The 25,509-nt window shown below is 31.4% G+C and overlaps 5 protein-coding genes across 7 annotated transcripts; 2 read left to right on the top strand and 3 right to left on the bottom strand.

Annotated features, from left to right (window-relative positions):
* Positions 1-83: 83 nt before the first annotated feature.
* lds (transcription termination factor lodestar) lies at positions 84-4,016 on the bottom strand. Its single transcript, XM_069109061.1, has 10 exons — positions 3,893-4,016; positions 3,615-3,805; positions 3,376-3,545; positions 3,100-3,303; positions 2,763-2,923; positions 1,347-2,688; positions 926-1,272; positions 651-818; positions 376-575; positions 84-295 (listed from the first exon to the last, which is right to left on the bottom strand). The coding sequence occupies exons 2-10, from the start codon at positions 3,773-3,775 to the stop codon at positions 148-150; spliced, it is 2,901 nt and encodes a 966-aa protein (XP_068965162.1). The 5' UTR covers positions 3,776-3,805; positions 3,893-4,016; the 3' UTR covers positions 84-147.
* A 1,073-nt stretch (positions 4,017-5,089) lies between these two features.
* LOC138177832 (transcription elongation factor SPT6) lies at positions 5,090-11,941 on the top strand. 2 transcript variants are annotated; one of them, XM_069109045.1, is made up of 10 exons: positions 5,090-5,353; positions 5,485-5,569; positions 5,711-5,907; positions 5,991-6,107; positions 6,205-6,222; positions 6,324-9,778; positions 9,882-10,398; positions 10,479-10,719; positions 10,797-11,247; positions 11,348-11,941. In XM_069109045.1, exons 1-10 carry the CDS (start codon positions 5,315-5,317, stop codon positions 11,544-11,546), a joined length of 5,319 nt encoding a protein of 1,772 aa, XP_068965146.1. In that variant the 5' UTR covers positions 5,090-5,314; the 3' UTR covers positions 11,547-11,941. The 2 variants fall into 2 exon arrangements, with proteins under 2 accessions (XP_068965146.1, XP_068965147.1); XM_069109046.1 differs by lacking the exon at positions 6,205-6,222 and having other exon boundaries at positions 5,094-5,353.
* Positions 11,942-12,013: 72 nt separating this feature from the next.
* On the bottom strand, positions 12,014-17,040 carry LOC138177834 (metacaspase-2). 2 transcript variants are annotated; one of them, XM_069109052.1, is made up of 12 exons: positions 16,859-17,040; positions 16,153-16,790; positions 15,961-16,073; positions 13,985-15,881; positions 13,787-13,917; positions 13,610-13,699; positions 13,418-13,504; positions 13,163-13,329; positions 12,915-13,085; positions 12,769-12,843; positions 12,576-12,687; positions 12,014-12,506 (listed from the first exon to the last, which is right to left on the bottom strand). In XM_069109052.1, the coding sequence occupies exons 1-11, from the start codon at positions 16,874-16,876 to the stop codon at positions 12,577-12,579; spliced, it is 3,498 nt and encodes a 1,165-aa protein (XP_068965153.1). In that variant the 5' UTR covers positions 16,877-17,040; the 3' UTR covers positions 12,014-12,506; position 12,576. The 2 variants fall into 2 exon arrangements, with proteins under 2 accessions (XP_068965153.1, XP_068965152.1); XM_069109051.1 differs by having other exon boundaries at positions 12,581-12,687.
* A 144-nt stretch (positions 17,041-17,184) lies between these two features.
* Positions 17,185-21,070, bottom strand: LOC138177851 (uncharacterized). The gene is made up of 7 exons (XM_069109087.1): positions 20,945-21,070; positions 20,348-20,559; positions 20,079-20,280; positions 19,892-19,989; positions 19,659-19,795; positions 19,255-19,590; positions 17,185-19,177 (listed from the first exon to the last, which is right to left on the bottom strand). Exons 2-7 carry the CDS (start codon positions 20,393-20,395, stop codon positions 18,832-18,834), a joined length of 1,167 nt encoding a protein of 388 aa, XP_068965188.1. The 5' UTR covers positions 20,396-20,559; positions 20,945-21,070; the 3' UTR covers positions 17,185-18,831.
* Positions 21,071-21,873: 803 nt separating this feature from the next.
* On the top strand, positions 21,874-25,460 carry LOC138177838 (uncharacterized). Its single transcript, XM_069109062.1, has 10 exons — positions 21,874-22,224; positions 22,353-22,646; positions 22,756-23,532; positions 23,608-23,848; positions 23,932-24,149; positions 24,216-24,470; positions 24,577-24,725; positions 24,800-24,923; positions 24,996-25,171; positions 25,233-25,460. The coding sequence occupies exons 1-10, from the start codon at positions 22,126-22,128 to the stop codon at positions 25,336-25,338; spliced, it is 2,439 nt and encodes an 812-aa protein (XP_068965163.1). The 5' UTR covers positions 21,874-22,125; the 3' UTR covers positions 25,339-25,460.
* The last annotated feature ends 49 nt before the right edge of the window (positions 25,461-25,509 follow it).

Raw genomic sequence — 25,509 nt, 5'->3', positions numbered from 1 at the left:
AATTTGTAAATGATTTAATATTGCGATAAAATGATTCGATACCTTAAAGATAAGAGAAAGGTAAAGATATCTAAAAACGAGCGTTCTTTATATTATAATCGAGTCTATTATAATATAAAAAATAAAATTATATAAAAAGTTTATATTTTAAAGGCCAAAGAGAGATTTGAGATCGTTAAGCGTAAGTTTCGAGACAGCTGAGTTCTTGTCGCCGCTGAGAACATTCTGAGCTATTTCAATTTTCCTTTCTTGCAAATTCTTTATACGCTCTTCTATGGTATCCCGACAGATAAATCTAAGAAATATAATACAACATTAAATAACGGTCTCTTCCCGTGAACTTTTGCAAATGTTACAGCAAAGACTATTACTAACTTGTATATGAAGACATCTTTTTTCTGTCCGAAACGATAGATCCTATCTTGAGCTTGCACTTCTAATTGCGGATTCCAATGAATATCTATTAACAGCAAATGATTTCCACCTACCAAATTTAATCCAACCCCTCCAGCGGTAAGCGAAAGCAATAATATTTTCGGGTCACCGTTCGGAGCGTTAAACGAATCCATTATGCCCTGTAAAAATACCTCATACGTTTCAAACAGCATTACTTGATATGATCGAAAATTATCACTTCATTAAAAAACTACCTGTCTTTCCTTAATCGGCACATTGCCTGTGAACATATTAAAACTAGCGCCTTTTATCGAGGACAAACAAGATGCAATAATATTCAACGTACTCGTCCATTGAGAAACGATAATTATTTTATCATTTTTTTGTAAAATTTCTGTAACTGTATCAAGCACCTTCCTTATCTGCGTTCAAGATGCAAGTATAAATAAATTCGAATCAGCCAACTGATGCCAAACAACAAATACAAATGCGTGATATTTCATACTTGAGAATAAGCAAGATAACTCACTTTCGAGCTCACGCGATCGCACTTAAACACAGGATTTTTAGACGTGAGTAAATTACTAGCTACTCTGCGATCAATGCCAATCTCTTTTTCGTTTGTCTCCTCCTCGTTATTTTCTGATTCTTCTAGTGTTATATTATTCATTTGTGATAATAAATCTGAATTGACACTTTCCTTTTCCTTTATATCGCTATCTTCTATATCTTCTTCATCTAGCATCGAATGAATAAGTGACGGGTGAACACAAATTTGACGTAATCTTAGTAAAAGAACCAAAATTTCATGCGTTTTGACATCAGCATGTAATGATAATAACTTGTTTTGCGCCTTCGTAAACTGAGTATTTTTATCTGATAATCAGTAGAAAAAACAAACAATTATTTTGATGCATTACTAACAAAATATAATGTATACAAGTACTCACTTGGATTCGAAAGAAACGTTGGTTTATCATATTTTCCAGCAGCTAAATCAACCATATGATCCTTATCAGCTCTTTGAGCCAAAAATTGAGCAAATAATGTACGAGAATATATTAACACTTTTTCATATACCAACTGTTCCTCTGGATCTAGCTTTATAAGTATCTCCTCTACAAATTTTTCTGGAAGACTTTCTAACATACCATTTGCTTGAAGTTCTTGTTTTGTTCTACGTAACATTAACGTTTTCATCACAGTTGCCAATCGTTGACGACCAGCGGTTGACTTATTATCTACCCAACGTTTCCATACTCGTAGGTCGTCGAAAGGAGTACACTTGAGAAATTTTAAAATAGGGTATAAATCCATTTCCTTGTTTTGGATGGGTGTACCAGTAAGAGCCCATCGTTTATTCGCTACTAAACCGCACACTGACTGAGAAGCTTGACTTTTATGATTCCGGATTACATGCGCTTCGTCCAATATAATGCGTTCCCAATGAATTTTATAGGCCATAGAGTTACTCTTAAATTCACGGAGCAAGATATTATACGTTGTAATAACAACATCGTTTTTTGCTAATCTTTTTGGTACATTTTCCCGATTTGTACCATGATAAACTTTAACAGAGAGCATACCACGTTTACATCTACGATCTATTTCATTTTCCCATTGTGATAACAAGGAAGCGGGACAAACTACGAGTGTACCCCCTTTACAACGCTGTACCATTGATGGATCACAATGCACCCATTCCTCGGAATTTGATTCTTCCGATTTTCCTTTAGCAATACTGGCTATAATCAGAGATATCATTGTTAAAGTTTTACCTAAACCCATATCATCAGCGAGGACACCGCCAGGAGGCCTCTGTTGCTCTCTCCACATTAACCATGCCAACGCGTGCTGTTGATGAGGCATTAATTTTACTTTTAGACCTTGTGGATCTTCCGCTTTGTCTTCCTCGGTCGGTCTAGCTACAAGAGATCCATGTAAATCTTGCAACCTATCAACCGTCAAGGATCGTTCTCTGTCTAACGTTGCTTGAGCTTGTTTCCCAAGTTCTCCAGTTTCTGCGGATGACTTTAATTTTGATGGTATACTACATGAATCATAATACGAATTAAATTTTTCAGAATATGGCTCTTTCTCCTTCTTTTCTCCTTCGACAAGTGACATTTCTTGCTTTACAGAGTGTGATTCAGATTTAATAATTTGTGTCAAAGGTGTTCTTTCTAATTCAGCTGCAATTGTTTCTATTTCTCTTTCTTGCATTACAATACTTTCATGTAATCTTTTTCCTTTATCTGGCAATAAATCGATATTACCGGCAGTAAGCAATAACTGGAAATATATATAGCATTTACAATGTATATTTCGCTTTTAACCATTACTATCTATTAACTATTGGAATTTACCTTTGTCTTACTTAATTCATTTTGTAACTGTTCCATTTTACAAACAAGCAGAGCTCTTTTCTGTGCTATCACTGGATCTATATTATTAACACCTATTTCTTGTTTTGCCAAAGATATTGCAGTTCCAAGATGTGAACTACTTTCTTCATCTGTATGTGATTCTGTAAAACAATTTAACATAAATATAATAAATTTATGATATATACATAAAAAAAGTCTGGATTAGGGTATTGAGGTTTTTCCCAGCATTCCAGATGGGAAATTCCGCTGTCCTTCCATCTCCGACATATATATATATATATAGTTTTGAAGTAAGAAATGTTGAAAATATTTATACCCGAACCAGGTGAAAAATATGATTCTTCACATTTTTCTCTTTTTTTAGAAATATGTTTTTTCATCAAATTATTATTGCTGAATATATTTTCAGATATATTAGAAGCATTAGTTTCTAAATTATCTTGGATTTTCCTTGGAACATCTTTCAACCCTTCTTCCATTAATATTTTGTCATTATTCTTCATCATTTTTTCAATCTCGTCTAGTAAACATAACTAATCATATCAAATTCAAAGCTATTATATTTACTAATGAAAATAATCAAATTTGATACCATTTGATGTACTGTCATCAGTATTATGTTCTTCGCTACTAGTGATTGATACAGAATCATTTTCATTATGATCACTGATATCTTCACTGTCAGAATAATGAAGGATATGCTTTTTAATTCTACGTTTAATTCCTTCCTCTGTTGACGATAATTCTTCGGATGAAGAATCTCTAAAATATAAAGAACATAATTAGATATTAAATTTCGGAATATTACATTAAGTAAAATGTACTACTTACTCTTCCGCTAATGAATTTACGCTAGCTTCACTACTTTCAATTACAAAAATCTGTTCTTTCTCGGTATTCTCACTGTCTTCGTCGCTATCGGAAATAACATAAGATCTCGTTTTCTTTGTAACACCGGGCGAATCTTGCCACTGATTCAAGCTTTCCTCCATTTGAATTTCTGTAAACTTTATTAATTCTACCTAATTGTTAAAAGTACAACATTTGTATTAAATTGTATATGTAAATGTTAGAGTAATACAGAATATAAATAAATATCTAATTCTTACAATTGAATCACTTATTGACAAGAAGTTTAACCGAAACTGTTTCAAATTGCGAAGTATCACGTGAATATGAACTATGTAATAACATAGTATGACATGCTATATTATTTTTTTAATGATATGAAACGAAAGTTATAAAAAATAATCGTGATACTAATGAAATAAGCAGGAACAAATGGAAAGATATTTACTGGAAAGATATTTATAAATTGAGAATCAACGAAAATATAAAAATTTTATCAAGTAAGTCAATGGTTTTCTTTCACTAGAGTTTTTCATGTAGAAATGCCAAAACTAAAAGATTTCTGTCAAGTAAATGAGAATGCTCACATTTATAATTCCGGTTGTTTTCAGACTAATGCTGCCCTCAGCGGCTAAGTGTTAAAGGTGTTCAACGTTAGCATATATAAGAATCTATTTTGTTCCATGCTACAAACTAGGTATACTCACTGTGGTTTCATGCTATAAGAGCCTATTTCATTGTATGGTTCTACTTTCCTACCCAAGATAGATAATAACGATAATTAAACTTAGTTGGCTCTATATTATTTATTTATCTTTTATATTTTTTTATTAGTTTATCATATTTTATATTTGATATGTATTCAATTGTGGCGGCACCCAACAACAAATACCGCCACTCGACGCTAAATACAACCGGACGACGGTAGCGCAGTGGTTAGCGCCTTAGGTTACGAACGTTCGGGATCCGGGTTTCGAATCCCGGCGCCCGTGGTCCTATCTATATTTCTTCCACGCATCTAAATTAGAAGAAAAATAGCAGTACCCCAGCAGCGACATCTACAGCCAGCATCTACAAGTATCACGGACAACACATACACCTCAAATTGGTGACTCCGACGTGATGATGCCGCCACACAATTATTATTTATTAAGTAAGCAAATATACTTCAAATTAAGTAATGTTAGGTCTCGTTTTTATCAGGAAAATGTAATAAATATGTTGGTAAAAGTTTCATTCATCATTTTTTATTCCCCGTGATTGATCAAATGTTGTGATCGTTCGAGATTGGTTGGTGTGCCGATAACACCAATTAGTTCCCGTATAATAATAATCTTGTATAATATAATAATATATATTATAATATATATTATTATAATAATCTTGTAGCGTAGAACTGCAGTCAGTATAGCTTGTTTGTGGTGGAACTAAATAGATCCTTATATATAATGACATAGAACAACTTCAGCACTTAGCCGCGTGGGTGCAGCACCTGTACTGCAGAACAAGTAGAACAGTGGGTGTGAGCATTCTCATTTCCTCACTGTCCTTGCACCTAGTTGGATCTAATGTTCAACATTCAGTTCTTGTTCTTGTCTCATCCGTAAACGTTGTGCTGTTCCACGTCGGTGAAGACGAACAAAGACTCTCGTTAATTAAGACGCCAAGCTTTGTTTCACAAAATGGCTGATTTTTTACATTCAGAAGCAGAAGAAAGTGAGGTATTTATATCGTTGAGTTTAATATCATTATTAATATAATGCTGTTATAATGATATCATATGTATATCTATATGTATATTCTTTAATCGTTTGAAACTTCTGTCACTAATCGATCTTTTATTAAAATTTAGGAGGAGAAGGAATTAGACGATAATGAGAAAAAGAAACTGAAGAAAATAAAAGCTATGGAAGAAAGTGATGAAGAGGAAGAGGAAGGTGAGGATAGAATAATACATTCCAAGGTTCATACATCATAATTTTTTTTTTTACTTTTTATGTATCTAAATACAGTAGTATTTTATTTATTTTATTCTATAATTAGTGAATGACCATGATATGCTTATCATTTATTTACAGATGATGAGGATCGTTTACGGGAGGAACTTAAAGATCTTATTGACGACAACCCTATAGAAGAAAGCGAGGGAGACGATAGTGATGCTTCTGGAGTATCTCAAAAACGTAAAAAAAGTGATGATGAGGACTTTGACGATCGTTTAGAAGATGAAGATTATGATTTGATAGAAGAAAATTTAGGAGTCAAAGTTGAAAGAGTACGTGCAATTTGATGCATTTATTTAAAGTATGTAAACTTATATATGAAGTACAAATGAAGTGATATACTTCTTTATTTTAGAAACGTTTCAAACGCCTCCGAAGGATACAAGATGAGGAATCAGAGGAGGAACAGGAAAAGGAGGCAGACGATGATAGAGATGCTATTGCAAACGAACTTTTCGAAGGTTCTGGTGATGTAAGTTATATTACTATTAAAATATCCTAGTCCTAAATTTGTACTTCTTTCTATTACATACCCAATATTTTTGCGCTTATTTCTATCTTTACATCAGGAAAGGGAGATTGCTATGGTATGTAAGAATGGACATAAAAATACCTTTGAAGAAAAATTGTTTCATTTAATCTGTATTTATTCTTTTTTGTTTCACTCCCCATTTTTATTATGTGTTAGGAAGATGAAAGGCGGAGCGAACGTAGTCACAGACCTGAAGTCGACACATTTGACGAGGAAGGAAGTGAAGGAGAATACACTGACGCTGATGATTTTATTGTTGACGATGACGGTAGACCAATTGCCGAGAAACGCAAAAAGAAAAAGCCAATTTTTTCTGATGCAGCTTTGCAAGAAGCACAAGACATTTTTGGTGTTGATTTTGATTATGATGAATTTGGTAAATACGGTGAGGAGGACTATGAGGAGGAAGAAGAGGAAGAAGAGGAAGAAGAAGATGAATACATGGACGATGAAGACGCCGAGAGACCGCGAAGGCCGAAAAAGCAGTTGAAAAAGAAAACAACGAGAAAAAGTATTTTCGAAATTTACGAACCAAGCGAACTTAAACGTGGTCATTTTACCGATATGGATAATGAAATACGGAACACAGATATACCGGAAAGAATGCAACTTCGTACTGTTCCTGTTACGCCAGTTGCAGAGGGTTCTGATGAACTAGACTTAGAGGCGGAGTGGATCTATAAACAGGCGTTCTGTCGACCAACTATTTCAATTCAAGATGCACACTTAAACGCTGAGGCTAAAGAAAGAGCTCGGAAAGGGCCTCAAACGATCGGTAAAATTAAAAAAGCTTTAGACTTTATGCGAAATCAACAATTTGAAGTACCTTTCATATCGTTTTATAGAAAGGAATATGTCCTACCGGAACTAAACATTAACGATCTGTGGAAAGTGTACAAATTTGATGCCAAGTGGTGTCAACTTCGTCAGAGAAAGGAAAATTTATTAAAATTATTTGATAAAATGCGAAATTATCAGTTAGATGAGATTATGAAAAATCCTGATGCTCCATTACCAGATAACGTACGATTGATTAAAGATGACGACATAGAACGATTGAAAAATGTGCAAACTAGCGAGGAACTAAATGACGTTTATCACCACTTCATGTTATATTATAGTCATGAGATACCAGCAATGCAGGAAGCTGCTCGTCAGAAGGAGAAAGAAGCACGGAAAGAGGCAAAGATTCAAAAACGAAAACAACAAATTGCGGATGCCGAGGAAAACGGAGAAGATCCTCTGCCGGAAGAGGAGGCGGGCGTAGAGGAAGAAGAGGAAACAGATGAAACATTAAAACAGGCTGTTCGGACTGGTCCATATTCTATTTGCAGGCGGGCCGGCCTCGATAACCTCGCAAAAAAGTTCGGTCTCACTCCCGAACATTTTGCCGAAAATTTACGAGACAATTATCAGCGACACGAAGTAGATCAGGAGCCAACGGAACCTTTAACCATTGCTAATGAATACTGTAGTCAAATACTTAGTACTTCGGAAGAAGTACTAAAAGCTGCTCAATTAATGGTAGCTATTCAATTAGCGCGTGAACCTTTGGTAAGGAAGTGTGTCCGAGAAATGTACATGGAAAGAGCAAAGATATCTGTAAAACCTACGAAAAAAGGAATCAAAGAGATCGATGAAAACCATCCAGTTTATGGGATGAAATATTTGAAGGATAAACCAGTGCGAGATCTGGTTGGAGATCAGTTCCTAAATTTGATTATAGCCGAAGAAGACAAGTTAATTACGATAACATTGAGTGATACCATCGAAGGGAATACTAGTAACAACTACGTTGACGAAATGAAACAACTTTATTATCGAGACGAGTTTAGTAAAAATGTCCAGGATTGGAACGCATTGAGAGTTGGGAGTGTTGAAATGGCACTTACACGAATTGTTTTACCGAGTCTAAAGAAAGAGCTAAAAGCAAATCTTATTGCAGAAGCTAAAGAATGCGTAATGAGAGCATGTGGTCGTAAAATGTACAATTGGATTAAAGTTGCTCCTTATGCCTGTGAATTTCCAGAGGAAGAAGATGAAGAGTGGGATACCAGTAAAGGACTTCGGGTAATGGGTTTAGCTTATGTCCCAGAATACTCTCAAGCTGCATTCACTTGTCTAATCGCACCGGATGGGGAATGTACAGATTATTTGAGATTGCCACACATAATGAAACGAAAGAATAGTTACCGAGAGGACGAGAAAGCCATGAAAGAAGCCGACTTGTTAGCAATTCGAAATTTTATAGCAACAAAAAAGCCGCATGTTGTGGTTATAGGTGGTGAATCGAGAGAGGCAATGATGATCGCGGCTGATATTAAAGAATGTATCGCGAACCTAGTAGAAGAAGAACAATTCCCAAACATTAAGATAGAAATTTGTGACAATGAATTGGCTAAAATTTACTCGAACAGTAATAAAGGTGTATCCGAATTTCGGGATTATCCGGAATTATTGCGACAGGCTATCTCATTGGGCAGAAGAATGCAAGATCCCTTGGTGGAATTTTCTCAATTATGCACCGCTGACGAAGAAATTTTATGTTTAAAGTATCACAACTTGCAAGATCAATTGCCGAAAGACGAACTTTTGGATAATTTATATTTAGAATTCGTGAATCGTGTAAACGAAGTTGGTGTTGATGTGAATAAGGCGGTACAACAAGCTTATTGCGGGAATTTAGTTCAATTTGTGTGTGGTTTGGGGCCGAGAAAAGGACAGGCATTGATCAAAATGTTGAAACAAACCAATCAAAGGTTGGAAAATAGAACTCAGCTTGTAACATCTTGTCATATGGGACCTAAGGTTTTTATTAACTGTGCGGGTTTTATCAAGATAGATACAAACAGTTTAGGAGACAGTACCGAAGCATATGTCGAAGTCCTTGATGGGTCTCGGGTACATCCCGAAACGTATGAATGGGCGAGAAAAATGGCAGTCGACGCTTTAGAATACGACGACGAAGATGCTAATCCAGCTGGAGCACTGGAAGAGATTCTCGAATCTCCTGAAAGACTAAAAGATCTTGATTTGGACGCGTTCGCGGAAGAACTTGAAAGACAAGGTTTCGGCAATAAATGTGTCACTTTATACGATATCAGAGCAGAATTAAATTGCAGATATAAAGATTTACGTGTACCATATCAGTCACTGAGCGCGGAAAGGTTGTTCGATATTCTAACGAAGGAAACCCCGGAAACATTTTACGTAGGGAAATTAGTTTTGGCCACAGTAATAGGGATAAGCCACAGAAAACCGCAAGGTGATCAGTTGGATCAAGCCAATCCCGTAAGAAACGACGAAACTGGATTGTGGCAATGTCCATTCTGTTTGAAAAATGATTTTCCGGAATTATCCGAAGTATGGAATCATTTTGACGCCGGAGCTTGCCCAGGCAAAGCTACTGGCGTGAGATTAAGATTAGATAATGGAATATCTGGTTATATTCATATAAAAAATTTATCTGACAGACACGTTGCGAATCCTGAAGAGAGAGTAAACATAGGACAAATAATACATTGTCGGATAATAAAGATTGAAGTGGAGCGATTCAGCGTCGAATGTACAAGTAAAAGTAGCGACCTCACGGATAAAAATCACGAATGGAGGTACGTAAATGTGTCCGTATGCGCGAACGCACGTGCGTGTGTATATGTGCGTGCGTCTGTTTTAAAATGTTATTTTCTCTAATTATTTTAATCTTATTTTTAGACCACAAAGAGATCCGTTTTATGACACAGAAGCAGAACAAAGAGATGCGAAAGTCGAAGAAGATGCCAAGAAAGCGAAGCAACGGCAGACATATGTGAAACGCGTAATCGTGCATCCTTCTTTTCACAACATCAGTTTTGCAGAAGCTGAAAAGTTAATGCAGACTATGAAGCAAGGGGAAGCAATAGTTAGACCGAGCAGTAAAGGTGCTGATCATTTAACTGTCACATGGAAAGTCACTGATGAGATTTATCAGCATATCGATGTTAGAGAGGAGGGAAAAGAAAATGCCTTTTCTCTCGGTCAAAGCTTGTGGATTGGAAACGAAGAATTCGAGGATTTGGATGAAATTATTGCGAGACATGTTAATCCTATGGCTGCATATGCTTCGGAATTATTGGACTTTAAATATTATAAACCAGCTGTAGAAGGCATTAAGGATAAAGCGGAAGAGATATTAAAAGAACAAAAGAAGGAAAATCCTGGAGGAATTCCGTATATAATATCAGCTGCAAAGGTTAGTAAGATTCGCTTTCAAATATGTTCGGACGTGCAATAAGGTTCGAACATTTCGTGTACGTTTTTGCATTGTTTCAGAATTATCCTGGAAAGTTTTTGCTATCTTATCTTCCACGAACTCGATGTCGTCACGAATATGTAACAGTATCACCAGAAGGATTTAGATTCAGAGGGCAAATGTTTGGTAGAGTGAGCGACTTGTTCCGATGGTTCAAAGAACACTTTCGTGATCCAGTACCTGGACAATCTACTCCTAGTACTCCACGTGGAGCAATGACATCTAGAACACCTTATCATACAACGCCAGGAGCAGTGAGTGGTACGTATTTCAACTTTCATCAATTTTTCAAAATTGTTTGACATCAACATTGTAATATTAATATTGTAATATTATAGGAATGAATCAAGAAGCCATACAAAGAGTGGCACAGAATCTTCCGCATCATATGTTACATTCTTTATCGCAAGTGGCGAATCAGACTCCTCATCATTATCCACCACACACACCAGGAACTGCGAACGCCGCTGGTTATGGTGGAGTTCATACTTATCCTAATACTCCGTACACACCTTCGGGACAAACACCTTTTATGACACCATATCAAACGCCACATCATACTCCACATCATCATGGTCAACCAACTCCAAGATATGGGCAACAAACACCCAATCATCAGCAAGGTCCTTTCATTCATCCACCTCCACCTTCAGGGATAACTTCTACAGGACATCACAGATCAACACCATCGCATAGACCTACGCCTCCAATGTCAACACCAGGCGATCCTATGGATTGGAAAAAAGCAGCGGAAGCATGGGCACGACTAAAAAGTGGACCACGTGTGTCGTAAGTATTTGTCTTCTTTTTGCATTTCTTTTGACCTATATAATTTTTTTATGCATTTCTTTCTTTTATTCACATTCTTTCCCTCCCCGCCTTTTTTTAGTGCCTCTACTCCAAGATATGAAGAATCTAGGAGAACTCCACGAAATTACGAAGAATCGGTTGGAAGAACAACGCCGCGAAATAGAACTTCGAATCGGACACCTTCTTATAAATCTCCTCGTGGTACACCACACACTAATTCAAGTCCTCGAAGTATGTCTCTTAGTGGAGATGGTACTCCTTTATATGACGAAAGTTAACAGGTTCGCTTATACATAATATATCATACTTTCCGATTATATCATATCATGTGATATAAAAAGAAAGATATTGATAGAAGTTGTAAAAGAATCGCGACCTATATCTCATTCAAAATGCTCTTAACGTTGAGCATTAAAAGTACTGTATAAAACCATTTACCGAGCCCAGTTATTAGCTTTAACAGCATTTTCTTTTACGTTCATATACTTAAATAAACAATAAAACATATATATATGTATCGCATATGTGTGTGCGTGTGCGTGCATACACACGATACATATAATATATGTATATATATATATATATATATATATATATTGTATATGTATATATATGTTATATTATTAAACTACGTACTCGATTGTTTAAAGAAAAAAAATATATATATAAATATATATATATGTATAAATATATACATATATATGTATATATATATATATATTGAGTGCAATGTAAAAAGTATTTTTATTTAGCATATATTAATTCATATAAAAGTTATATATTTTTATTTGAATTTTAATTTTATTGATGCTGGATTATTGTACAGTTCTTATGTTTTTAACTTAGAAATGCAGCATGTTTCTTACATACTTTATACAATTGTTAAATTACACCATTAAACAATAAACTCAATTTTATCTTGTAAGTTTACTTAATTTTTCTAGTAAGTAGTAGTACATATAATATCCTCTTTCAATTGAAACAAAAATAAACAACATATATCAGCAAACGAACAATAGACATATATCTGTTTTTTTATTTAAAAATGTAACAAAATACTTACACTATATTAGTCATAAACTGTAAAACGTGCATATAAATAAAATTTTTTCAACGTCGTATTGCTTTATACATGAGAGACTTGATCATCTGATAATATGTCGTTTTTACCTGCAACATCTTGATAATACGTATATACTACATCACGATATTTCCCAGCTGATGGCTGATTTCCAAGACTGAATAAATATACGGTATCAATACTATTAAATGTAAGATCACAAAATTGATATTATAACTGTAAGTACCTTACATTTGTTTAGGAAGGGTGCTAAGTGACGTATTCGGTTCGATATCTTTTCTCGCGTTTGATCTTATTTTTGTCGGTTTCGTTGTAACAAGATTTATGTGAGATTCATGCTATGAAAATAATGTAATTACATACTTGGTAATTTTATAAAATGTCTTGATAAATATAAATGTCATTAAAGAATCACTTACCAAATTTTCAGCATTTATGGATTCTACATCATCTTTACTTATTATATTTCCGGAATTAAATGTCATTTTCTGATTCTACTAAAGTAAAGAAAAAGATGAGGAACTTATAGAAAGAGAAAGACAAAGAAGTAAATAAGTGATATTACCTCATATGCGGAAATATTTTTACCATCACTGGAAACACTTGATTCTGACACTTCTTGCAAAGCTTTTCTCTTACTTCTTGTTACAATCCTTGTGGGTCTGTTGTGTCCGACTAATTTTGTATTATTTTTAGTGGATTTAACCAATTTCTCTGGTGAAATTGTAGGTACATTCTACAATAATAAATTTAGCACTTTCTTGTAAAGCTCAGCACATTATAACGATTACGTTAATTAATTATAGTTGTTACCTGTGCCAATATGTCTAAATGGTTTTTTTTGCTGCTATCACTTCTGTTTTTCCTCCTTTTTATGTCGTTACTTTTAGCAGAAGACTTATGAGGAGAAACTATTAGAGAGTTTTGAGAAGTACCAGGATTATATACTGGATTGTTGTCTTTTAGAACAACGCGTTCTCCTGAAAACGGTAAAGGCTCAAAAATAATCATGTCATGTATGATATGTATCATTTTATAGATAAGAAAAAATAAATCTTTATTTCTTACCTCTCCAATAACTTAATGGAGGTATTATTCTTCTACCTTTTGAACTCACACCAACATTTATAATGTGTACCGAATCGGTAATATCAGCTTAAACACAAACAATTTCTCTATTTAGAATTTGAAATAGATACATACTTCCAATATCATTGATTACTTATTGTTAATTGCTATTATTATTTATCACGAGCTTACCATTTTCTAATGATTTCCATATTTCACAAAACTGTTCTATATTGGTGGGGCAACCATAACGACACTGGTTCACCAACTCTTTAGGTACAACTACATGAAATAGAATAATATCGTTAATATATAAAATATAATTATAAATATTTTAATGTTATTAAATATTATATTTCAAGTTCTAACCATGTTTCGTATCATTTAAGTCACCAATTAATTGATAAAATTCATGATGAATTGTCTCGACCAATTTTTGTGATACTCGACGAAATATTATATCCGTTTTAAACTTCCTATGTATGATGTGGCCAACTTCGCTACATAAATATAATGATATGTTTTATACCAAATTAATAATGCGCATTATACAATTTAATTACTTACTTTAATAATTTTCCCTCAAAAATTAAATGTAGTCCTGATTTGGATAAAATGTTCGGTGTCCAAGCAGATAATAATTTCGGTTTACAATTATTCACAAATTTATTATCTCTAGAAACTTTTAAATTATCCTGTAATGACTTTTTCAAAATAATAGGATCGACATTACTCGATTGAATGTTACTGCATTCTTCAGAATATTGTGTACTATCAGATAATAAATTTGAGTTCGTTATTGAAATAACATTAGATTTCATAGGAGACTTTTTCTTTGTCAAATTTCTATTTTTAACTTTTTCATTTAAATCTTTAATGGCCTTATTTTCGTCCTTAATTACATTTACCTTTGGATCTTGTAAGAAATGTAATTGTGTATTTCTAATTTTTATATCAATAGGAACTGAGCTAATTACAACAGGCTTCGTCATTTCAGTCATAGTATTTTTTGGATGTAATAATAATTCTTCATATTGTTGACAGGATGAATGATTTTGATATTGATCGTTCTTATGTCTGTTTTCCTCTAAGTAAGAATTCGTTTGCGTCATTGTATTATTGCATTTTTTAGCCACAGTAAACTCAGGATCATTGTCTGTTGTATTTTTATTAGAATATTGCAAATAGTTGATAGGTTTATTAATAACTGTTGAATTCTGTTGTACAGAATGTTTCTGGATTTCGTGTGTATCTTCGATTTCCGTAAAATCATTTGGTTTTCCCCATTGTTCTCTTTCCATGATATCAGATTTCACATATTTATCAACATTATTTTGAATATTTGAACTTATACATCCCTTTACTTTTAAATGAGCCCTCTCGTCTTCTATAATACTGATACTAGAATCATTAAAATTTGTAACATTTACTTTTTCAGATCTTATTGTTTTTATATAGCTTCCATTATTGTTATCTGACATAATTGATGGTGCGTTTGAAATATGTTGTTTTTCTATATCATCATGTTTTTGATACATTGTTTTTTTTCGTATTCTACGTTTACAAGGCTTCAGTAATATGTCTTTCTGTCGTATTATTCGATTTATCGGTATCCTTGGAACCCCTACATAAATTTCATTTTCACTATCAGAAGTACTGATATCATTATTTTTACTCATTTCCGCAAAAGTTCTCTTTCTTTGTGATGAATTGTTATAATTTGCAACTTTACTATTTACAGGATGTTGCAATGAAATTGATTCAGATTCTACCCAATTTTGAGACTTATCATTTATCCCATTATATCGTTCTTCCACTATATGTTTATCTCCTTTCAATTTTGAATTTTCAATATTAGATCCATTATATTTAACTGTCCCATATGATACAACATAATTTAAGCAATCAAATATTTCAATAATTTTACCCACACACTCTTCATCACAATTTTTATTTGTTAAGTTGTTTACAATAACATTCAATTTATCCTTCAAACTGTTCACTGTAGTTTTAGTGCAATTCAAATTTATATTTTCTTTATCATTACCATATTGATTTTTTAAAGATTGAATGCTGACTTCTCTGTAAGGCGAGTTCTTAATTGTGTCAGATAAACATGTTTGTGTGAATGAATCACTTTTTTGACAGCTATGTGAATTGAAATTTTGTTTTTCCTTTGTTTGCAAAATATTATATGTACAGTCAAGATTAACTGATGCTTCAGATGCATAGAATTCTTCAAAAGGCGTCAAATTTGATCTTTTATCCTTAGGGCTTTTTGAATTGACAAATGTGATATCTGTTATTTCACTTCTTAAATCATCATCACTATCTGTAATGGGAGTAGGCCAACGAAAAGTTGCACTATATCCTTGCTGTACAAATGTTCTCCAAATTTGATAAACATTTTCCCAATCATCAGGAAATCCACTATAAAATTTACCTCGAACATAATCTGGTAATTCTAAATATAAAGAAATAATATACAATATATACAAAACATAAACATGTGCACACATACATAAATACTATAAGATATTTACCATACTCATCATCAACAATATTTCCTTGCAAGTGATACAAATGTTTAAAAACGGATACTATCTTAGTACTTGTTAATCTTCTTACAATAGGCTTACTCTGAGCAACCTTCCCACTAACATAATAAAATCGATAGTAAATAAATATTAAAAAGCAAATAAATTAAAACTCTCAGTATATATTGCATATCTTACCACTCAATTTTTCCTTTAATAACCAACTCATTTTGTTCATTTAACATAACTTTCCATTTTGTAAACATTCTAACATTCTTATTTTCAAAATTATCACAACTAATTTGTAAGGGAACAAAGCTGTCAATATAATTTCCATCGTTACTAGAAAATCTGTGATTTCCTTTTTTCTTAGGTGATTCGATGTCAATATCAGAGGAATTACTCCTAATTCGTGGTAAAGATTTTGCATTAGGAGATGTTAAGCTGTTTAATTTCTTTTTGATACAAAAATGATTATTAAAGTTGGGTGGTGGCATCATAAGACGATCTTTTAAACAGTCATTTTCTTCTCGAAACTTCTTAACGCTAGATGTAGCAATCATTTTGTGATTACTATTAATGCCTTTCTTTTTCAACAGTATATTCCTCAAATTATTGCTTGAAGAAACAACTTCACTATCAATTTTGGAAACTTGTAAAGATGGAATATTAGTAGTAGAGTCAAATGGATCTGCATTAATGCTTGAAATACTAGGGGATGTAAGTAATGGCCATGATACATCTTCAGTTCTGTTTTCCTGTCTAAGTGAAGCTAATTTTAAAGTTCGTTCTAATTTTTTGTATCTTTCTTCCATTTGAAAATCGGCAAAGTTCACCTATAGCAATATAAATTTTAAATTTATAAAAAATGTAATTTTCATTACAATATTTAGAATATACTTACCTCAGTCATGTGTGTCATTTAAAAATTTCAATTAGTTATTCACATATACATATGTATATATTTAAAGTTTATTGTTTTTAATTAATTCTTCTTCTGTTCTTTAAAATTTTGTTATCTTACACTTTCATACCAATCTGAGATACACAAACACAATGTAGTTATAATATAGTTCCTATATATTTATTAAGTATTTAGCATAAGAATTTTAATTGATGTTCATCTCAGATGTCTTAACATTGTAATCAACTAATAAATATCGAGAGATACAAATTAAAATGATACACCTACTGTTTAAATTCTAAGACATCAAATCTACGTATATCTAATTCTTTATTTTATTTTATTTTATTATTATTATTTTTCTTTTTTTTGGTTATATCTAAACCAACCAACATTCGCGCGTAATTTCAAGATTTTCTACCAATTCAAATATAATGCACAACTCACAACGCACAACACAACCGTTTTCAATTCTCAGTGGTTCTCAAATAGATTTATGATACATATAAATATAATTACAGTTATATAACTATGGTACGATCAGAAATGAGTTCTTCCAGAGACGACCATTTCTGCTACGACCAACATTTAATTCATTTTCATCTTTATACGTTATATAGTATGAAAAATAAAAAAAATTTTAATATTTTGTATAATATTTGTTTCAATAGTTAAGATACTATTGACGAGAATAACTAAATACATTTTTTTTTAAACGTATCATTTCAATTGATATAGAAAAGTTCAAAATTTAATAATAATTACGTTTGTAGAAATAAATCTTTATATAGATGTGTTATTACACCCCTTATTAGATTTTATTTTAAATTATACAGTCCTGCATAATTAAACAGTAACTATCGTCCATACAATTTACATCTCGATTGGCTTGGTTAACTATCCAATATCAAGTCATAACCATAACAATTGCCATACCTGGTAGATTCTAATACGAAGAGCTATTGCGCGGCAATTATAAGTACCGTTGTCTTAAAGAATAATTCTCTATTATGACAACAGCTAATAACTGATTAATTTTTACATCTTTAGTATATATATAGATATCTTTGTATCTTTTAAAATATTTCTTTTATATGTTTAATGATATTAATTATTCTTATTAAAATTTAATGAAAAATACAAAAAGAGGTTTCAAGTGAAGGAGAGAATAAATAAAACAAAAACTGACATTTAATTATTTTTTTACAATCTTACTAAATAAATAAACATTACAGGACAGTTTTCTTGTTTACATCACTTACATTTTATTAAATGTTATGTCAAATTATTTAAAAAATGTAACAAAAAATAATCACTGAATCATTCAATTATATGTTAAGTCTCAATTTTATATAAATAATACTAGAAAAGAAAATTATATGTATACACAATACTGAAATATCATACGTGTACATTAAGTGTAAGGTTTTATCATTCAAAGCTTGAGAACATAGCATTGCACAAATATCGAATGTATCATTTTCATTGTTATTTGTATTATTACTATTACTATTATTGTAACTATTATTATTATTCATCTTCATATTCTTTCTAATCATCATTGTGATCATATTTTCTGTTGGAGAGAAATATACTGTCACTTTTCTGATTAAAAATGGTACAGTCATATATTTTTCTATTTATTTTGTAACAGCAGAAATAATCATACAAGCTAATACTTTTGTATCCATTAAGCACGAATATTTTGTTTTTATATTAGTAGTCTATAATGAGTAAAATTTGACTAGATTTTTACATTAAAGATTGCGTAATTTTAATTTGATATTACGACTATCCTACTTCAAGCTATATGCATATAACTAATACTATCTTATTAAAGCAGATATAAGAAAACGTAGATTGTTCTTTTATTAACAAATATACCGTTGTTAGAGTCTTTCGTAATTGTTCGTATATAGGTAGAGAATAGGAAGTCTGCTACATAACTAGTATATTAACAGACTACTTTTGTTTTATGATTTACCACCCGCAGAATTATCAGCTTCGCTAGATCCTTCTGCTGAATCTGGAAATTCTTTTTGATGACTTTTAGAACTCCTATCCTTGTAATCTCGTCGATGATGATGATGGTGATGATGGTGATGATGTTCACTATCTCTACGATCTTTTTGTGAAATGTTTCCTCTATATTTTCGATTGCTCTCATCGCGATAATAATTACGATGACCACGAGATCGATAACATAGAGATTCAAACATCATTGTATCTAATTTTATATTGCCATTTTGAAGTTGTGGTAACATAGTCGAATCCATCTCCGTCTGATGGTCCGATTTATTGTGTCGATTTCTTCCATTCCTGCAATATGGTACTATAAATAAACTGTAAAATATATATATGTTGAAATAGTAATAAACATTTTAAGTCCTCATTACCTAAATGACTTGTGATGCCAGTAGCTCTGTAATGGTGGAAATATATGAGGAGTTTGTTCTTGTATAGTGCTCGTAGGTGACCCGCGACTATGATGACTATTATTACTGTCACGGGATCGAGCTCCTTTATTACCATTCATATTTGGTGATGATGCTTTCAATGTTGCAATCTGTTCTCTCTGTTCCTCATTTTGTTTGCGTAATCGTTTTATCGCTGCTTCTGTGCCTTCAAAGCATGCAATTAAATGTGCTCGAGGGGAATGAAGTCCTACTTGAATTCCTACATCTATCATTGACTTCTTATTTATCTTTTGTTCTTCTATTGAACTCAACTTTCTGCAATGAACAAAATTATTTTTATAATTTATAATTAAGTACTTCCAATAATTATTGCAACTACTAACTTTTTCTGCTCTTCAATAATTTCAGAAAAATACTGATTTTCTGTTCTAAGTACTTGTAAAGATATTTTGGTATCTTGTAAATCTTTCTCCAAAAGTTCCACTTGTAATGGTGTAACATTCACACATACTGGGCTACCCTGTAAAAGAAAATTTCTAATTAAAGTTCCTGATATCACACATGAGCGTATACGCATATACATCTACATGAAACACATCAAGACTGTAAAGCTTACCTTTGGTTTTACAAACCCACTTCCATTATCTTCAGGAGAAGAAGGACTGCTAGGTACATAAGTAGATCCTTTTGAGAATACTAATTGAAACTGTAAATCTACACATAATTACAAAGTATTAGGAATTTATTTATTCATGGAGAAACAAACATATTATTGATAAAGAATGTTATGATTTACTGCTTACCTCTATTCTTTTGACGTAATGATTCTACTTCTTGGTGTAAAGCCACCAAAGTTGCTTGATGTTGTTCTTGTAAAAATTTCATATTTTGTTCCAGTTGAGCTATTCTATCAATATTTATAGTTTGATGTCTTATACTTTGATTCAATCCTTCATTCCTATCTGTTAATGTTACTATATCTCTCTCTGATGGTGATTTCTTTCCCTAAAAGTAATATGTGCATTATTTAGATGAATATTTATATTTTAAATAAAATATAACTGATACTTACTTGAGGAAATGGTACAGTTGATAATTTAACTAATACTGTAGATGCCATTTTGAAAAAATTTATGTTCACTTGATATATAAAGACATAAATATTTGCAAATTCAATGACATATAAAATTTTTTGCACACACACACAAACAGAAATCACAGAGATATAAATTACTTTCTTATTTAGAAAAAGCTTTCCTTAGATGTATATCATGTTTTGGAAATCTGAAAAAGTATTACACTATAATTTGAAACAATTCAAATAAAACATCATCTGATATAAAAAATAGAAGAAACATTGAAATATAAAATATTCATATAATGAAATACACTGTTTAAAATATTTAAATAACTATTAATTTGAAAATTTAATATGTTTTAAAATGCAAATACAGCAATATCGTTTTGTTTCTTAACAGAAAAGTAACATATCGTTTTTCACTACCATTAAGATCATTCCATAATATTAAATTGTTATTCGGCATATTTTAACATCATTGTAAAAATATAAGTATTACAAAATGATATGTGACAAGCACAGAAAATAAAAAGAAATAAAAATAAATTAAATCTGCAGAAAGAATGAAGGAATTGTCTTCTTATACATTACCAAATCAGATTTAAATTTCCAGACGTTTTGCGTAATAAAAGGCGAAAAATCGACAACATGCAAGTAATCGGGAGCCTGGTGGATTGTGATTCTGCGCCTGAATTTCCTGACGTCACGTCGAACTAACTAAGGATTGGTTAACGGTTTAGCAACAATTTTGCGGTCACTTACAATAAATTATTAAGAGAAATTTAGTCGTTTCTAAGAAATAGTTGATTAAATATATTTAGACAAGGAGATTTGAAATTCTTGGGAGCACGTATAGCAATGTATTAATGATATAACAGAAGAATAATAAAGGTTGATCGTAATGCTGATTACTTGGATAATTTGAAAAGCAAGCGCGCAAAGGTATAGATCGTCAGGTAGACTATTCAGATACGCAGGACAAAACTCGTTCACAACCATGACACTTGTATTTTCTATATCCTTGCGCGCATGAGTATTGATCCAATGATACTTAACAAATGGTAGCACGCCTTAACCGCACCCAAGCTTTTATCAATACTATTTTAACTTATTTATTTATATTTGTATTCTGTAAATCTTCACGAGTTAAAAATTTGTCCAACTAAAAGAAAATTGCTTAATTTTTAATATATAATCATATTAAGAATCATTTGTCAAAATATCTGTATTGTAAAGTTTCCTGTAATTTTCTGCACTTAGTTGATTGTAATTTCTAACGAAGCAAAAGAATTTTTGTACTGATATAATATTTTCCGATGTATTAAAGAAATTGAACATTGAGAAATTACAATCTAAATTGTGTTTCATTTTAAATATAAGTAAAAATTATTTATATCAACTAAAATAGACGTGTATTTATAAACGTGTGTTTTTAGTTTTTAAACATCTATGCATACATATGTATATATGTACATATATACATATAATATATAACATTCAATAGAGGCCTAATTTCGATGTAAAAGAATACTCTGAAGTATTTTTGGTATGTTGTCAAAAGATCGAGGTTAAGATGCTAATTTAACTCCTGTTCAAAAACCGAATAGAAGACAATTTTTTAACTTTCTTCTATATTACTATTCGAAACAAATAGGGTTACACCCATTTTCCTCGAGTTCACACATCCTTTGAGATATTTTTTTGCCATACTGTCGCGTAAACAAAAAGATTTGATTGTCGCTTCTGCAAAATTTTAATTCATCCTAGAAAAAATGTCTTTTATGGTAGAAAATAGACCAACCAATGAAATAAGCAATAAAGATAGAGAACATTTTCTTTCTTTAGAAGTAACTGAAGATTATAGCTTTAAGGTATTTGTATATGTAAACATATATATATGTATATATATACACATATATAAACATGCAAGCATATTTAAATATATATAATAATTAAAATGGCAAAAACCATTAATATAAAATAATATCTTTTGTTATAGTATATACCTGAAAGTCATTTTAAACACATAGTAAGAAATGTACAGAGACACAGACGCAAAGAGGATGAGGAACGTATATGGGCTTCATTCGTTAAAGAACAGGAGTTAAATAGTTTGAGGTTTGACAAAAAAGATGTTGACTATTCTATACAAAATATGAAAGACCTGTTGCAAGAAAATATGCAAAATGTAGATAGAGAACTTAAAAGACTTGAAGAAGATGCCCTCCCTGAACGAAGTAAAGGAATTCGAAATCCTAAATCTAATGTTAAAAATGAAGTGACTTATACAAAAGTAAGTGTTTTGAAGCTTTTATTTTGATCTATGTTATGTGTACCATAATGTGTTAATTCACTATATTGTTCTAACTTATGTCAAATTTTCATTAATTCATCTATGTTAGGTAAACAGCATCGGAAACAATTATTCAAAGGAGAAAACGTTAACAAAGAATAGGGGTACATGTAAAACTAATGTTTCAGTTCCAACTTCTCGGGGCAGCAATATTTATATGTGTAGTGAATCTGAAGGACAGAAAATAGTTTTTAAATCTAAGGCTAAAAAGTCTTTGTCAGATTCTTCTATCACAGAGAAAAAATGTTATACAAACCAACTTCTTCGTGCAACTAACCATTTTGAGAATAATTCTGATACAGATTCAAGTAATAACAAAGATGATATTGTTTATATACAACCAGATCCATTTACCATACAGAAACTATTATCGATGCAAAAGAAAATTGCTGAACTACTAGATGAAATATCATTTAGATTATGCAGAATTCCTTTACCAGATGGTGATAGTGATTTGAAAAGAAGACAACAGCAAACACTAGAATTTTCTATAAGATTTTCAAGAAATTATCTGTACAATCTTAACAGACTTGTTACAAGCGTTCAAAGACATATCAGAGCTATCTCTCCCAGACTAGGATTAAAACAATATAAGAATATTGTATTTCATCAAGATATGATAAAACAAAAGCTGGTTGCTGCTCATCAATTATTAATACAAGCTCTAACTGCTTATTATAAACATATTCCAAACTCTATTCTTGAGGGTCATTCTACAAAACTTCAAGATGTGTTACAGGTTGTCTACAATCTGATAAATATTTGTGATAAAGTTGAAATTTCTACTTACTATTTCTGTTCAGGAGATACTACAATTATACCGTTGGTAATGCTTGAATAGGAAATTTTATTATTAATATTTATAAATTATACAATTTATTAAAAATGTATTCTTCTGCAGGGAAAGAATCTTCAAAATAAATGTGATGCTATTTTATCTAAATTAAAGTTAAATTTAGAAAGTAGATATGGATCCACAAGTCACAAGAATGTACAATCTGTAATCACTACTGCACCAATATTTTTACCTAACAAAGGGCGTTGCAATCGCAAGAATCTATCTAATCGGTTAAGCATGTACAGCATGGATGTTAAAATGTCTAAGGGTAATCTAAAGAGAAGAAACGATATAAGAAGAAAAAGTATACGAAAATTATTTCAGGTTTTATATTACTTGGTACATATTATTTTAAATATGTTATAACTTTAAGTATATATTTTGCAGGCTATACTTATCAGAAAGAAAATGAGAATAATACTAAGGAAATCGGAAATCTGTATGCTCAGGATTATACGTTACCAGAACTACTATATCCTAGTCCTATAACGCGTACGACATCTTCGAGGGACGTTGTTCAGATTGATTCCATGAAAAACATAAATAATTCTAAAGAAGATGACATTCGAACTGTGATGGATGGATTAACGATAGATTCTGAAAATGTAAGACATATTAAAAATAAAATATCTTAAGGAGGATTTAACAAAACATTGGGTTTTATAAAATAGGATAGTAATATAGAAATTCGAACTAAACGTAAACCTGAAACAAATAGTGGACAACAATCGGTCGCAATACGTAAAAAGACATCTACAGAAATGCGAGAGGCGAAAAATATGAAAAGCAAAGGAGTAAATATTGAAGCAAACAATTTTACTAACGAGGAGGATGATTTAATTAAAAAAGTAACTACAATTCCCAAGGAGCATTTGGTTGCACTAGCTCCTGTAATAAACGACTTAGTGGCTCTTGTATCAAAAAAGGTAACACTCATTGCAGTTTATTTTATATTATATATACATATATGCATATATATATAATGAAAATTAATATATTATTTAATATTCGCTATTGTGAATTATATTATAGAAAAATGAATTGGAGATGCAACCTGTTTCGGAAACGTCTGTGGAAACATTAAGAGAATTTTTACAAAAATATCAGTCACCTAAAGATTGTGATACTAAAGCTTCTTTAACAAAAACCAGTTATGAACAATCACATTGTAATCTTAATGGGTAAATAGAATACAGTAATAAAAATACATCTTCATTAAGCACAATAAAATTGAATATTTTATGAATTGCGACAGCTTATCTGAAATTAAAAGACACAATGAAAATGTACAATTAATTTGTATATCTTCTATGGGCAAAGTTCCTAAAATGACACATTGTGATGCTTCGTGTCAAGTAGACTATGAAACAGCACTAAAAGTATGTGACATAATATACTGCATCTAATTAGAATAGATAGAAATTATATATGTTTTTTAACAAAATCTCTAGATTATTCATAACGGAAAGGTTACTGATTCAAACATCAAAAATGGAGTGCAGCTTGCTATTTCAAAAGAAACTGAATTACTATTTCTAACATACAGATGTGAATATAAAAAATTGTGTCAATCAAGGCCAATGTATTCTAGCAATACACAAAATAAACCATGGGATATCGTGGCATGGTGAGTATACTGTCCTATATATTTCTTACAAATTTTAAATGATAAAAATATTTTTAAACAGGATATCTGATAAATTGATAGAGGAGTTAATAATTGAAATAACAGAAGAGTTACAAATGAATGATATAATTAAAAAGCTGTTTGAAATGGAATTTCAAGAATTATAACAGCGCAACGTTCGTTTATATGGGATTAATATAGGAAATCATATTTACAAACCAAATAATTTTTCAAATGTTTTTTATTCAAAAATACAACTTTTTAAATAAATTATTACTTTGTATACTAACGTGTAATTTATTTATTCTTTTATGTTAAATCTCTTTGTAAAAATAAAA

The sequence above is a fragment of the Bombus flavifrons genome, chromosome 3 (assembly GCF_040668555.2).
Source record: "Bombus flavifrons isolate JBK064 chromosome 3, iyBomFlav1_principal, whole genome shotgun sequence".
In the NCBI taxonomy this organism is placed as follows: Eukaryota; Metazoa; Arthropoda; class Insecta; order Hymenoptera; family Apidae; genus Bombus; species Bombus flavifrons.
The sequence above is the reverse complement of the archived record's forward strand: the minus strand, read 5'-3'. Positions and strand labels throughout refer to the sequence as shown.